Consider the following 12,128-nt stretch of genomic DNA (forward strand, 5'->3'; position numbering starts at 1 on the left):
GCTCCAGGGAGTTGCACCGGAGATGAATTTGGACCCAGAGTTTCTACCCCTCTTGTGGCTGGAGGCAGCAGAGGCTAGCGCAGTGTGGAGATCTGGGCAGTCTGGGGGGATCCGTTCACCAGAGGGGGTGAAGCATGCAACGGGAGCCGGCGTCCCATGGTGTGAACCCACGGAGGGAAGGAAATACACATGCATGGATGGAGCAAGCATCTTTAGATCAGGGGGTGGCCCCAGCTGCCCTGCTCAGGGACCCTGGTGCCAGATGCATGAGACAGAGCCGCTGGCAGCTTCCCCTGTGTCGCTCTGGAGGGGCTGACAAATCCCAGCATGCAGAGCTCCAGCTTGAGCCTAGAAGACCACACTGAGCACAGGGCGTGGGGCACTCGTCTGCATCTCCTCCCTCTTGAGTCTTTGACATGCCAGGGCCCAGGCCAGTCTTCGGGCCTCTCTGCTTAAGGACACGAGGATCCAAACCCCATGTTGTTCCAGCATGCCCCCCCGTGCCCATGCAGAGCAGGGAAAAGAGTGGGTGGAAGGGAGGAGAAAGATGGCGACGTGAGGGGTTCCCAGGATGAAACAGTCAAGAGGCCCATCAGGCCGGGCTGAGGGATGCTGAGGCTGCCCAAAGGATCGACAGAGGGCACAGGAGCGATGGGTCCCATCACCCCCTGCCCCAGTCTGCAGCAGCTTGGAACCCGGGCCCAGCTCCCAGTCAGAATTTCCCATCCGGCCCAGCCAACACCCCAGGTCCAAGCAGCACGGTGAGCCCACGGCCAGACGGGGGCCTGGGCCCTTCCCGAGAAGTGACACAATGGCCGGGTGAAGAGCCGGGCGGGGCCGTCAGGAATGGGAGTCCCAGAGCAGCCCCTGGCTTGAAGGGCGGAGCGGGGCGGGGGTTACGTGGCACACATCCTGTTTCCAGCTGAGGGTGGGGGGCACTCCCGGGCCATCCAGCCCTACAAGTCACGCAGGCCAGGGGCACTTGAATGATCACTCATTAGGTGCCTGTGGGAAAATTCTCGCCTCCTTGACATCAAATGCCCAGAGAGGGTGGGCGAGGAAGCAGCCAGAGAGCCTGCCCGTGGGCAGCAGGTGCCAGGGGGCACAGCCGGATGAGAGCTGGCTTGCAGGACAAAGGGAGACGGCTTCCCCCCGCACCCAACTGGGGCTGGAAATCTGTGTCACTCTCCAGCAGGGAGCTGGGCCGCCGTGGCAGGGAGCTGTCAGCGTTCACCACGTGGCTTACAGCATGCAAACCCTGGAGGAACAGGGCGGAGAGAGAGAGAGAAAAGGAGAAAGCCAGGGCAGGAGGGCTTGAAATGAAACCCAGGCTTGCTGGGGTGGAGGGGGGGGGGTCTCTGACCCCCTAGAGGGGCTGCCGTGTCCCCTGCAACTCCAGTGCACCACAGGGAGGTCAGGCTCGGTCACCTGGCAAAGGGATGTACCCGCGGATGGGGCTGTATCAAACACAGGGGGCAGGACTCCAGTGGCTGGGAAGTGAGGAACACTCGCTATCTCTGGGTGCTGCCCCTTGCCTCCCCAGAGCCTCTGGGGGTGTGTGGTTGGGATGTGGGGGATGGGGATTCCCCGAGAGCCCCCAGGTCCCAACTAATCACAGCCCCATGGCCGCTGCCAGCCCAAGGGGGGCAGAGGCTGCCAGGTGGGGAAATGAGTATAGCACGGTCGAGGTGCTGCGGGAAGGAAGGGGCAAGGAACAAGCGCCAAACATCCATATCACCCCCAGACAGGCTGTGGATCCGGCTCCACAGTGAGCGCAGAGCACACGGTGCCGCAGCCTGCCGTGCCGCAGTGCCCGGGTGGGGGGAAGCTAACTTGGCATGGATCCCCGCGCCCACCCCACCGCAAGGGGGTGCCGGCCCAAAGACGCCATGCTATCTGGCCTGGTACGGCAGGGGAATTGCCGCTGGCGACACACCTCCATGGCTGTGCAGTCTGAACCCGGGGTTTCATTTCAAGCCCAGCCAGAGGGGAGACAGATAAATAAAGCGCAGCTCACAGGGAAGGGGAAGGGGGTGAATGTGTGGGGCGGAGGGAGGCTGGATGGAGCTGGCTGGATGTTTGACTTACCAAGTAGCTCTACAGGAAGGATGTGGAAGGGAGGAAAGAGGAGAGAGAAAGAGACAGAGAGAGAGAGAACGTGTGAAAGACAGGCTGATGTCCGGAGAGTCAGCGTTCAGATCTGGCGCCGCTCCGCCCCCCACCCCGCCAGGGCCAGATCCCCCTTTCCCACACTCCCGTTCCCAAGGGACTGCTCCCAGACATGGTCCCACAATACCCACCATCCTGCTGGGGGGTGGGTTAACTCCTTGGATGCTGGCCTGTATCCTGAGCAATCCCAGAGAGCCGGGGGAATAGCTACACTGCGATCGACGCCAAAGGCAGCAGGATAAAGGGAGGTTCCCTGCCTGGAGCGACTTGGGGCCTTTTTCCCTGCAGGGAGAGCCTTTGAAGAGGGCGTTTAGGGACACCTGCCCTCTCAAGGCCACTTGTGCCCCCCAGTGTGGGGAGGCTGGGGCGGATTTGGCACAAGAAGGGGCTCCCCATTTCCTTTTCAACTGCTCCAGGGGCACCTACCCGTAGCAGGATTCCTCGGACGGGATCCAGGGAGGGGAGGGGGGCCGAGGCTGTGCTGGGCTCACAGCCATAGGGTGCCATGAATGCCGCAGGCATGTTCACCCACTGAACCTTGTCGCTGAGCCCCACAAAATCCCCCAGGATGGATCCCCATTGTCGGCATCAAAGCCACCTTCAAACCCAGCCTCTGCGGTGACGAACTAGGCTGCTCTGCTGGCCCTAATGACGGCAGCGTTCGTTAATGACACCTCTCTAGAGAGAGAAAGCATATCCGCCATGGAGAATGCAGCCAACTCTGGGGAGGGGTGGAGCAGGCGAGCTGCTTACAGCACCTGTACCACAACACCTGAGGGCTGGGGAGGGGGGGCATGAAGAAACTCGGTCCCAGCCGAGGGAACTGAGGGAGGCAGGTGTCAAGATCTGAGCTGGAACTTGATCAGCAGGACGGGGAGCTCACCTGTATACTCAGCCCCACGCCGGTCTCCCAACGTGGCACGAGGGTCTCTGTGCAGCCTTGGAGGGGAGACCCGGGACGGGGGCCCTGACTGCTTCCTGCCCCGGCCTCTGTGTAAGGTCTCTGGTCGAAGGCAGCACAGTGACCCCTAATGCCATGGGGAGGCCTGGACCTGTGCTGACTTATTGTGTTCCCCACCCCTCTGGAGTCACCCAGCCACACGACTCCCTGCGGCGCCAGGGCGCCAGAGTGTCTCTGTCCACACCCTGACCTGACACAGCCCAGCCTTGCTTGGGGGTGAAACCAGAGGAGACCCCAGGCCCATGAGCTCATGGGGGGGGGAAGCGGGGTGCTTACCTTTGCGGGCCTTCTTCTGCAGCTTCAGCGTGTCGGAGGATTTCTTCTTTATCTCGTGGCGGGCTCGCTTGTACTCTGGGCACACGAACAGACCATGAGACATGCCATGGCTGCCAGGAAGGGCCCCCCAGCCCCTCCACCCAGCCAGCATGATTCCTCCTCCCCAAGCCAGTACACTCCCCTTCCTGCCTCCCCCCAGCATTGCATGCCCTGCCCTGCCCTGCCAGGTATGGCACCATCCCCCCTCCCCACCCGTGGCCGGCAAGGTCCTTCCCCATGCCCCTCCCCCCAGGTATGAAGCTCTCCCCCCAGGGTACAGTCAGCTTCCACCCTCCCCCCCTTGCGGCTGCCCTTTCTCCACTGGGCACAGTGCCCCCCCCCCCCCCCCCCCCCCCCCCGCAGGTATAGCCCTTTTCCCCACCCCGGCCCAACCCATTCCCCCCTGTTACTGCACATTCCTCCCCCGCCCGAACCCCTCAGATATAGAGGGAGGCCCTCTCCTGGGTCCCACGCATTCTTCCCAACCCCCAGAGACAGTGCATCCCCGGTTATGGTGCATCCCAGCCCCCTGAGAATAGCATGCCCCACCCCTGATCTCGTGCGCCCTCTCCCTCGCCTGTCACCTGGGCTTCACCTTTTGCATGGTCCTTGTCCAGCTGGTTGGCGGTTTTCTTCCAGTCCTCGATCCTGTCCTGCAGGGGGTTAATGAGACTCTCCAGCAGGGCGCTGCATCCGGGAGGGAGGAGAGAGCAAGGTTAGCGTCCTGGGAGAATCAGGTTCCTAAAAGACCATTGCAGAGCCGGGCGCTGGCCTGCAACCCCTAAACACTTCTATCCATGTGGGCCTACCTCACCGGCTTGGCCTTCAGCCACGCTGAGCTCCCAGCTATGCCCCAGGGCTGCATGGGATACTCAGCACCTCCCTGGATCAGGCCCCAGCAGCCAGAACACTCTCTGGGTGCTTGCCATCCTTAGGGAAGGGAAGCTGAGGCTGGCAAACTCATGTCACTGGTGCCCAGACGACTTACTTGGTGAACTGCCTCAGCTTGGCCTCGATGCTGCGGTGCCGCATGCACATGCGGGTCAGTGCTGAGCCGATGTCTCTTGTGGCGCCTGCGGGCAGAGGAAACCTGTCACTGGGCGGCGACAGCTGTAGCAGCGTCTCCACTGAACTGCAACGGGGCTCCTGGAATCTGGGCCCAGCCTGTCGCCATGGCTGCAAGGGGCAAGAGACTGGGCAGAGCATGCACCCGGGCCAGGCACGCAGGGGGAAGTGCGGCAGCCGCAATGCGTTTCCATTGGGACAGCCCGGTCCAGGGCAGGATTTCCATGTGGCTGCCCACGTGAGGTCCACAGAGCTGGATTTTTCCTTTCCATCAGGCACTCCCCAGCCCCCTGGAAGGAAAGAACCCAGACCCAGATTGCCCTGTCTGCCTGGAGAACGCTGTGGGGTGCAGCTCGTGCTTTGCTGGCTCAGCATAGAGGGTACAAACTATGAAAAAGCAGCACGGGGGCTTGGGCTCTGTGGGGCTTCCTGGGATGAAGGCCAGGTGCTGGGGCAGATCTCAGGGCCTGGGGCACTCTGACACTGGAAGCCAGGATCCAGCCCATTCCCATGGTAGCCTGCCTGGCTCTGATGCCACTGAAATCGGTAGCAGGGACCATGGCATATGGGGCAGGGGAGCGGGGGAGAGCAGGTGGGCATAGGCGGAGGGCCAGGACAGACGGGCAGTCTCACCCGCTGAGCATGCATCCTGCCCTGCTGTAAGCTGCTCAGTGCAAACCTTTCCCGGCGCCAAGCTCGGCGGATGGCATCTGGCGCCAAACCATGGACTGGGGTAGGAGTTCTCCAGAGACCACAAAACCCAGGTTGGGAGGAGGGTTGAAGACACCTCATGCAACCCCATCCAGGGCATCGGTGTCAGGGAGAGGGATGTCTTGACGCCAGGAATGGATTTGGCCTGGGAGTCTACCTTCCAGACCAAGATGCGGACACCTTACCCAAGCCTTCCTCACCAGAGAATCCCGTTCATAGCCACCAGGGAGCGAGACAGGCCCAGTGATGGAGAGGAGGGTGACAGCCGCTCCAGGCCCAGGGGCCCTGGGACCAGTCAGGGGCGACCCAGTGCTGCTGGTGGAGGCTGGTCTGGGAAATGTCCGGGGCTCCTAATTTCCAGCCTGCCCAGGAAGGAGCTAGCACACGCTCAGCTTCACCAGGGCAATGTGATCCCAGGTCTTCCTCCGGCCCCCGCGCAGCACCTGCAGGCTGGCAACCAGGGGCACACTGGGGGCTGCCCTGCTCACACCTACCCCAACCTCAAACTCAGAGCCTCAAGCTCCAAGATAGCCAGAAAACCACCATCGGGGTAGTAGCAGTATCGGGCCCATGGCACACAGCCGAGCAGTACCAGCACAGAGCCGCATCATCCAGACCCTCACATGATGGCCGCACAGTGGCTTTTTGAAACAAAAACTCCCACCAAGGCGCGTTCATCACAAAGCTAGCCAGAGAACTGACCGACAGCTGCAGCGTGAGGTTAAACAAGGAGCTGCAATGGAGAGATCTAGCAAAGCATCAGGCAGGCCCCAGAAAAAGAAACATGGCTGCTAGGACCCAGGGCCGAGACACTTTGCAGTGTGGGCCTTTCTTTGCTACGGGGCAGCCAGGGCACAGGTCCCCCTGGGCTGGCAAAGGGCCAATGTCTTGTGCATGGCATCTCCCTGCTCTTTCCCGGGGAGCTGCAACTAGGCGAGTGAATGGCAGCTGCTTGGATCTAACTCACCGCAGCCCCTGCTCCACCCCAAGCCAGAGCAGGCAACCTGGACAGAGGCCCCACGGTTCTGTTCCCACCTGGGGAAGGAAGTGTGGTCTAGGAGTCAGAGCACAGGCTCAGGACCCACAGCTCTGGGGTTAGATCCCAATTTAACAGGGGACTATGCGCTAGTACAGCAGAGGACTAGGCGTCAGGACTCCTGGGTTCTGATCCTATCTCTGGACGAGAGTGTGGTCCAGTGGTTAGATATAGGGGGAGTCAGGACTCCTGGGTTCTCTCTCTGCCACCTCACCTCAATTCCCCCCACCTGACAAGAGGATAATAGCCACTACTTCACAGGGGGGGGACTTCAGTCACTATCTGAAACTCTTGTAAAGGACAGACCGCTACTTTCCACTGTCCCCGGCTCTGCCAGGCAAAGCCTCAGCTGCCATGGAAGCATGCATCCTACCCTCACCCCATGCCTTCCTCGCCCTATTTCTGCCAGCTCCCCACCCTCCCCGGTGCTGACCCTGCAGCGCCTTGCCCAGCTGCTCCTAACAACTTCCCATGGCAACCACCACAGCTCCTCTCCCTACCCGATGCGGGAGAGCGCCGTCCCCAAATCCCCTCGGCCCCATAGTGGATGAGAAGGAGTATTCCCGAACCCTCTCGGCCCCACATCGGACAGGATGGCGCCGTCCCCGAATCTCCTCAGCCCCACGTCGGACAGGAGAGCACCATCCCCGAACCTCCTCAGCCTCACGTTGGACAGGATGGTGCCGTCCCCGAACCCCTCGGCACTGTGTCAGATGAGACGGGCCTATCCCAGAGGTCTCTCTGGTTCACACCAGGTGGGAAGGGGATAGCCTAGCATTCTCTCTGTTCCACTTCAGGCACGATGGAGTCATCCCAGAATTCCCCCATCTTGCCCCAGGAGGGAGGGCATTTCCCAGAGGCCTCCCTTGTCCCACCCCCTCCCACCTCCCCGGCCTGTCATCTGCTGTGCAGTGGAGGCTCACGCTCTTAGAGCCGTTGGCCCAGGCAGAGCCGGTTCTGCTCAGACAATCAGCCTGCCTGTGTTTATTTAGGTTCCCAGATACAGATGGAGGCGTCTGACTTTATGCACCCAAGTCTGGAGATGTTGCTCTTAGCCACTGTGTGCCTCAGTTTCCACATCTGTAAGATGGGAACAATCATTCATCTCTCCCGCCCAGGGGGGCGGGGACAGCACAAGAGGAGAATTCCAGAGGGGTTCTGGAGGCAGAACAGGGCACTCCCATAACACATCACTACGGGGATTCTGCATAACTTCAGGTGGCAGAGCTGCCCCGAGGCAGCTCTGGAGCAGGCATCCTGGCTAGAGAGCAGTGGCTCACAACCTTTCCACACGACTGTGCCCCTTTCAGGAGCCTGATTTATCCCGTCTACCCCGAGTTTCGCCTCACTTCGGAACAACTTGCTTACAAAACCAGACATAAAAATACAAGCGCCACGGCTCACGGTTACTGGAAACCAGCTGATTTCTCATTCTTACCATGGCATTGTAAAAATCGGTCGCTCGGGAGACACACACGGTGTCATACTTGAGCCTGCTTGTCACTGGGGCCTTCTCTGATGCCTGCGCCCCAGGCAGCGGGGCTGATGTGACTTAGTTTCGCGGGACCCCATGGCATGGGGCCCCGGATATCTGCCCTGCTAGCCACCCCCAACACCACCACTGCACTTGCAATCCCCCTAAACCCATCCCATGACCCTCCAGCTTGAGAAAAGTCAGATCTAGATGAGTTGATGTATCCCCTGAAGACTTCTGCATACCCCGGGGTACGTGTATCCCTCGTTGAGACCCACTGCTACAGAAGAGCTGGTGGCCACAAACAGCAGGGGTGACACAGAGGTGGCTTGATGTGTCCTGCTTTCCCCCTTGCCTCTGAGCTGCAACCTGATTTCAGCCTCGGCGTTTGTGAAGCTTTTACCACAGTTGTGCTAAAAGCCACTGGCACACGCCCCCCAGACCCAGCCTGTCCCGACACCTGTTCCCTCAAAAGCTTTTTGGAATGTCTCGAATCTACACCTGAATCCCACCACGGAGCACTTTTTCTGCAACAGGACATTGCTGGGGAGACAGGCCGCCGAGAGCTTCCGTCTCCCACCCCATGTTTGTGCAAAAAATGAGTCAGCTACATAAGGAAGGGTGCCAGTGGATCGCCCTGTGACACTCCCCAATCCTCCAGCTGGTCCCATGCACAGAGCAGGGATTTTCTTGAACCAAAATCACCAATCCTAAGCATTCTAGCCCCTCACAATCAAAAGAGTGGGCTAGAAATCATGAGAGCTCACAATGCAATCAAGAGTGGGTTGTCTCTAGTAGCCTTCTGCTGTAGGGATCATGTCACAGACTTCCAGGCTCGAAAGGAGCACCCGATCATGTGGTCTGACCTGTATTTTGCAGGCCACCAGCACTCACACACTAACCCAGCAATCCAGATTAAACCAAGTGTTACAGGCCTCTGGAGACTAGACTGTTGCATGGCACAGGCAGAGAACAGAAGGAAGCAAAATACACCAATGCCCATGGTCCCTGTAGTGCCTATGAACTGATCCGCTGAGATACACCTAGACAATCCCGGCCAGTGACCCACAACTCACACTGCAGAGGAAAGCAAAAATACCCCAGGTCCCAGGGGAAAGTTCCTTCCTGACCCTAAATATATTTTCCAGCTTTTCTCTGCAACCACAAGGGCTAGAAAAATGTCTTTTCTTGTAAATGAATGCTGAGGCGGCGTCTACACGTGCAGCACTACAGTGGCACAGCTGCTTAACTGATTTCTCAGAGGGGTAGATTTTTCACAGTCCGGGGAGACGTAGCTACGCTGCTGGAATGTTTCAGCGCAGACCAGCCCTGAGATTCTCCCCATCGCATGTAAATCCAGGAGCTGGAGCTTTGAGAAAAACACCAGATCTCATGAGCCTCACAATAAAATGGACACAGCTGGCACCATGGCTGGGGGGCCTGAACAAAATTGTTTTGTAGGCCCACACAAAACTGCCACAGCTGGCTCTGGTGCAGAGGCCTCAAGAAATACTAACAACCAAAACTTTATGACACTGACTCTGATGAGCAGGAACTGAGCTACACAGACACAATGCAGACGACACCGTCACCATGGCTAGAAAACCGTAATGGGGCTGAGAAGCAGAGACTGCCACAGGCAGTGCCATGCTGGCCCTTTCCCTTCCCTGTAACTACGGCTTCTGCAGCATACTACAGCTTAACCTGACTGAGCGTTGCTGGAGGTCTCCCAGGAGTATAGAGGGACCCTTGGGGTTTGCACAGGGCTGGTTGAAAGAGAAGCGCACGCCGCAAAACCCCAAACAAACCCTGGTAGAAAAATCCCTGCGACTAGCTGCACTGCTGCAAACCTCCTCCAGAGCACACTGGGTAGAGACAGTCTTCATTTTTCCAGATAAGCAGGAAGACGAGTAGAAAACCAGGACGCTTCTCCACGGGAGGAGGCTGGCCAGGCCTGGGGGTGCTGTGAGTAGCGGTTAGGGAGGTGAACGCAGGAAAGTTTGTCAACCAGGGGGAGGAGAGGGGAGAAAGCTGCTCATTCCTGTCTCCTGTTTTCTCTTTTCTTTTTCTCATCTTTCTTGTCTTTCCTTTCTTTTCCTTCATCTTCCCTTCCTGTCATCATCTCCCACTCTTAGGCGCCAATCTTGTGCATGCTGGGACCATTCGCAGGCAGAAAGCCACTCGGGGCATTCTGCATCCCCTCTCAGCCCTGGGCTTCCCTCTCTCTCCCACCCAACACCCTGCCCCGAGCCAAATGCTCACCACATGCAGCAGCGTCCAGAGTCTCTGCCTCCCTATGGATTCGCTTGAGCGTGCGTGCTAACAACGGCCCAGCACAGGCCCAGCTCAGTCTAGCCTAGCCTGCCTCCCGCCCTCCCCCCACGCTCCAAATCTGCCTGGACCGCCGGGTACACAGCCAGAGCTGCTGTCTATGCTGCCCAGCTACGCAGCTATGGTTGGCGTGCGAGCTGGCCCAGGTACAGCTATCACACCTCCTGGCTGACACGTAGAACCCCCAATGCACAGGGCAGGGCTGGCCGGAGGGGGCTGCTCGCTGGGAGAGCACACGGAGGCTGGGTGGGCAGCATCACTGGGAGGGTAGATCTGGGGGTCCTCCTCTGGCACAGCTAGCTCAGCTGCGGAGAAGCCAGGCTGCTGGGCTTTGCAGCCAGCCAGAGCGAAACACACCTTTCTGTAAAATGAACAATGACCCAGGACATGGACAGACCTGGAAACCAGGGACATACGGGTCTCGTGTTCCTTCGTAAACGCCAGTCTGTGCTGCCCTCAAGGGCATCTCTATCAGAGGCCAAGTCCAGGCCAGATGGAGGTGCGGCCTCGGGCTGCTCGCCACATGGCATCTTGCTGCTCCTGCAGGAACAGTGTGGAGCGTGTGCCAGGGAAGGAATGTGATCACAGGCCTGCTGGAGGCAGAGAACTCGCTGTTCAGTGCACCCCAGAATGCCAAGAGAAGTCCTAGCCAAGCCCCTGGGGGCAACTGAATCCAAACCTGGGTACAGATGGCTCCTCTTCTCATAATGGGCTGCACCCAAAGGCCCCAGAACTGCGGGCATCAGAAATGCAGCTCCTGGCTCTGGGGCTTGACACTGTGAAGAGTGCCCGAGGCCAAAGCGGAGCTAGCGAGGCACGCACGCGGCAGCTGCAAACTGGCTGTGCTCTAACGCCACTAGGAAACCGGTGTGAAGTGATCCGAGCTGGGCTGGAGAACGCTGGGCTCCAGCAAAAGGCCTTAAGAGAAGCTCTAGCAGCTGACACAGAGAGTGAGGAATGTGGAAATACACCAAGCAGCAGAGGCAACCTGCTCAATCCCCATCCCCCCCCCCGAAGCCAAGAGAAACACCAGCTGGTTGGCCTTGCTGCAAGATATGGGCCGGGGGAAAGGACAGCCTGAGCTGTAACTTCAGGAGGTACCCAGGCACAATCGGATCCTTTGTCCCAGCACGGACCCTGCAAAGGGAGGATTAAGCCATGCACTGTGGCGTTGACTGTCACAGCACGACGGTGAAGAGGTGGCATAGGCTAGTGGAGGTAGGATCTGCTGTGTCCTCCTTCTGGCTGCGTTGTCACTGTAAACGCTCTCTAGTTCAGTTTCCCTGTCTGTATAACAGATAAAAATACTGACCTTGCAGGGGAGCCCATGAGCCTTAAAGGGGAAAACAACTGGGCTTGCTTCCTTCCGACAGAGAAAAGTGCCTGAAAAAAGGGTTTTGTCACAATGAAAAGGGTTTGTTTTTTTTAACCTTAGAAATTCAGGTTCTGTCACGGCTGTAAGATTCTCGTAAAATCGGAACATTGCAAGAGTCAGGTGACCAGCCGTATGGAGAAACCATTTTCCACCTGACCGTTTAAAATTCTCAGGGCCTGGTTCTCCTGACTCACACTAGTCGAATCAGGAGTAACTGCGTTGAATTCAGTGAAGTCACAAGGGGTAGCACCAGTGTCACTGAGAGAATACTCAGAGACTTTGCTTGCAGCTTGTTTTTGTTAACACACAATTAACTGCAATGCCTAATGAACACTTGGGATGAAGGGTATCTTTGTTAAAATGCAGCTCCTGATGCGGATGTGGGCTGTTCACGGGGGGGGGGGGGGGGGGGTCTAGCAAGGCCAGATTGGAATTCCTGATGTTCCTGAGGTAAAAAAACCAGCAGGATTGATTTTGTTTTCCTGCCAAACCTTTTCAGGCTTTCTGTATTCCTTAGAAAGAAGCAAACAGAAGGGCACAAGCTCATTTCTAGAAACACTTTAGTTAATGAATGTTCAGAAAGTGCTTTGAGATCCTATGATGAAAGGTGCGAGAGAGACACATCAAGCCGTATTATTATTGGGCTCCCGAGGACAAGAAAACAGCTCCCTGTGGCCTGAAAACGTGATGG

The 12,128-nt window shown here is 58.2% G+C and overlaps 1 protein-coding gene across 6 annotated transcripts in view; it reads right to left on the reverse strand.

Moving 5' to 3' along the window:
• MTSS2 (MTSS I-BAR domain containing 2) overlaps positions 1 to 12,128 on the reverse strand; it is an 80,828-nt gene that overhangs the window by 20,870 nt on the left and 47,830 nt on the right. For all 6 annotated transcript variants that reach the window (XM_067563480.1, XM_067563482.1, XM_067563481.1 and 3 more), the window contains exons 4-6: positions 4,434 to 4,518; positions 4,041 to 4,132; positions 3,407 to 3,481 (exon numbers count right to left, since the gene is read on the reverse strand). In XM_067563480.1, the coding sequence (XP_067419581.1) occupies positions 3,407 to 3,481; positions 4,041 to 4,132; positions 4,434 to 4,518 (252 nt within the window). The remainder of the gene's footprint in view (positions 1 to 3,406; positions 3,482 to 4,040; positions 4,133 to 4,433; positions 4,519 to 12,128) is intronic.

The sequence above is a fragment of the Emydura macquarii genome, unplaced genomic scaffold, assembly GCF_026122565.2.
Source record: "Emydura macquarii macquarii isolate MOO-44397 ecotype Brisbane River unplaced genomic scaffold, CSIRO-AGI_Emac_v2 contig_2503, whole genome shotgun sequence".
Lineage (NCBI taxonomy): Eukaryota > Metazoa > Chordata > Testudines > Chelidae > Emydura > Emydura macquarii.